Source organism: Empidonax traillii, unplaced genomic scaffold, assembly GCF_003031625.1.
Source record: "Empidonax traillii isolate 1590-97213 ecotype Southwest subspecies unplaced genomic scaffold, ASM303162v1 scaffold3718:size11359, whole genome shotgun sequence".
Lineage (NCBI taxonomy): Eukaryota > Metazoa > Chordata > Aves > Passeriformes > Tyrannidae > Empidonax > Empidonax traillii.
The window spans coordinates 8,982-11,359 of NW_020958911.1; the positions used below are offsets into that span (position 1 = coordinate 8,982).

Genomic DNA, 2,378 nt, shown 5'->3' on the forward strand with positions numbered 1-2,378 from the left:
CCAGAGAAAACGGCGGATGACGAAGTGCAGAAATCCGACATCTCCTCCAGCAGCCAAGGGGTGATCGAGAAGGAATCCCTGGGACCTCTTCTCCTGGAGGTTGGAATTTCCCTTGGGAATTTCCCCCCCCCCTCCCCCTCCCTTCCCAACGCTGGTTTTCCTCACGGATAAAGGGATTTATTTTTTTTAAGGAATTCCTTGGGAAAAACGAGGCTGAACCGAGGGTTTAAACCGGGATTAAAACGGGAGGGGGATTCCAGCAGGAGATTCCAGAGGGTTGGAATTTTGCCCTCGGGAAAACAGGGAGGGCGAGGAGGAGCCGTCTGGGAGCGGGATTTCCTTGGAAATCCTTTCCTGGCGTGGGGGTGGGGGGGGGTTTTCCAGGGATTTGGGGGTTGGGAATGGCAGGTTGTTCCACAGGGAAGCGCTTCCCGAGGGACCGCATTCCGAGACCCGACGGAATTCCCGTTGGAATTAACGAACTGGAGTTGGTTTGGGGTTTTTTTTGGGGATGAGTTTTCCCGGGAGAAATTTTTCTGGTGGATCCATGAGCGCAAATCCGCGGATTCTGCAGGGAGAACCTCGGGAATTTCCCTTCCCGTCATCCAACCGGAATCCATCCCGCGCTTGGGAATTCCGTGTTTGGATCCCGTTGATCCTGAGGGATCATTCCCTGATTTCTCCTCCCGCCTCCCCTTCCCGGGTTATGGAATATCCATGGAAAAACCCGGCACCGACCAGAAGGGCCCTTAAAATAAAACAACCCCCATCCCAGGGAATTTTTGAGGAGCGTTTTCCTGCTGGAATTCCCGAAAATCGTCCCGGCCGATGGGGGGATTTCACGGGAAAATTGCAGGTGAATTCCCGGCGGGAACGGGGAATTCCCACCTTGGAGCTTCCCGAACCTCTTGCCAGGTTGTGGGGGAAGGATCCAGGTGGGCTTTGCTGGGTTTTTTTTTTTTTTGGGAATAACAGGATTGGGAATGAGGGAAGTGGCAGCTGCCGGATCTGTCCTTTTTTCCTGCTTTTTTTTCCTGCTTTTTTCCCCCTTTTTTTTTTAGACTCCAGGAAATCCTGGGTGGAATGTTTGAGACTCCAGGAAAAGAAAAATCCTGGATAAAACAATTGAGACACCAGGAAATCCTGGATGGAATATTTGAGACTCCAGGAAAAAATAATCCTGGAGGAAACTTCTGGGATTCCAAGAAAACCAGGAAATCCTGGATGGAATATTTGAGATTCCAGGAAAACAAAATCCTGGATGGGATATTTTAAGCTCCAGGAAATCCTGGATAAAACAATTTAGATTCCAGGAAAACCAGGAAATCCTGGATGGAATATTTGAGGTTCCAGGAAAAGAAAAATCCTGGATAAAACAATTGAGACTCCAGGAAAACCAGGAAATCCTGGATGAAACATTTCCAGCGGGTCTGGTCGCTCCAGCCGGATTTGCCACTTCCCTGGAATCCCCCAAATCCCTGAAAATCCTGCCCTGGATGGAAAAAGCTCCGTCATTCCCGAGGCAAAGCTGGTGCATCCCTGATTTTGGGGCCTGGCCAAGCTGGATCCTCTGGGATTGCTCCGGCGATGGATCTTGGGATGCAGGGATCGGGGAACTGGGAATGCATCCCGAGGGGATCCAGGGAGGGAGAGGGAACGACCTCCAGCTGGGCCAGGTGGGATATCGGGAACAATTCCCGCCTGGAAAGGGCTGGAATGAACTTCCCAGGGCAGGGGGGGATTCCCAATCAATCCCTGCAGGGATTCCCAATCCATCCCTGGGGATGTGGCCCTTGGGGGATTCCTGGCAGTGCTGGCAATGGTTGGACTCCGGAATTCCGGAGGGATTTTCCCACCCTGAGCCATCCCTGAGGATTCTGTCCCATCCTGGCACTGTCCCAGCATTCCAGAACCCCCCGTCAGGAATTTTCCCGGATTCCTGGATCCCCCAATTCCCAGGAAAGAAGGGCCGGGAGGGAGAGGGAACAACCTCGAGATTCCGGTGGGATCTTGGGAACGATTCCCACCTGGAAAGGGGCTGGCAGGGCTGGATCCCCCATCCCTGCAGGTTTTTCGGGACACTCTGGATGTTCCATCAGCACCGCGGGCCAGGTTGGATCCAGGGTTGGATCCAGGGTTGGATCCAGGGTTGGATCCGGGGTGGGATCCAGGGTTGGATTCAGGATTGGATCCAGGGTTGGATCCGGGGTTGGATCCAGGGTTGGATCCGGGGTGGGATCCGGGGTTGGATTCCAGGATTGGATCCAGGGTTGGATCCAGGCTTGGATTCCAGGGTTGGATCCAGGGTTGGATCCAGAGTTGGATCCAGGGTTGGATCCAGGGTTGGATTCCAGGGTTGGATCCAGGGTTGGATCCAG

General features: G+C 53.5%; 1 protein-coding gene across 1 annotated transcript in view; it reads left to right on the plus strand.

Annotated features, from left to right (window-relative positions):
• Positions 1–171, plus strand: part of LOC114072685 (nuclear receptor coactivator 1-like) — a gene marked incomplete at its 5' end in the record, with an annotated part of 2,905 nt that extends 2,734 nt beyond the window's left edge. Inside the window, one exon of the mRNA XM_027910550.1 lies at positions 5–171. Coding sequence (XP_027766351.1) covers positions 5–171 — 167 coding nt within the window. The remainder of the gene's footprint in view (positions 1–4) is intronic.
• Positions 172–2,378: the final 2,207 nt, after the last annotated feature.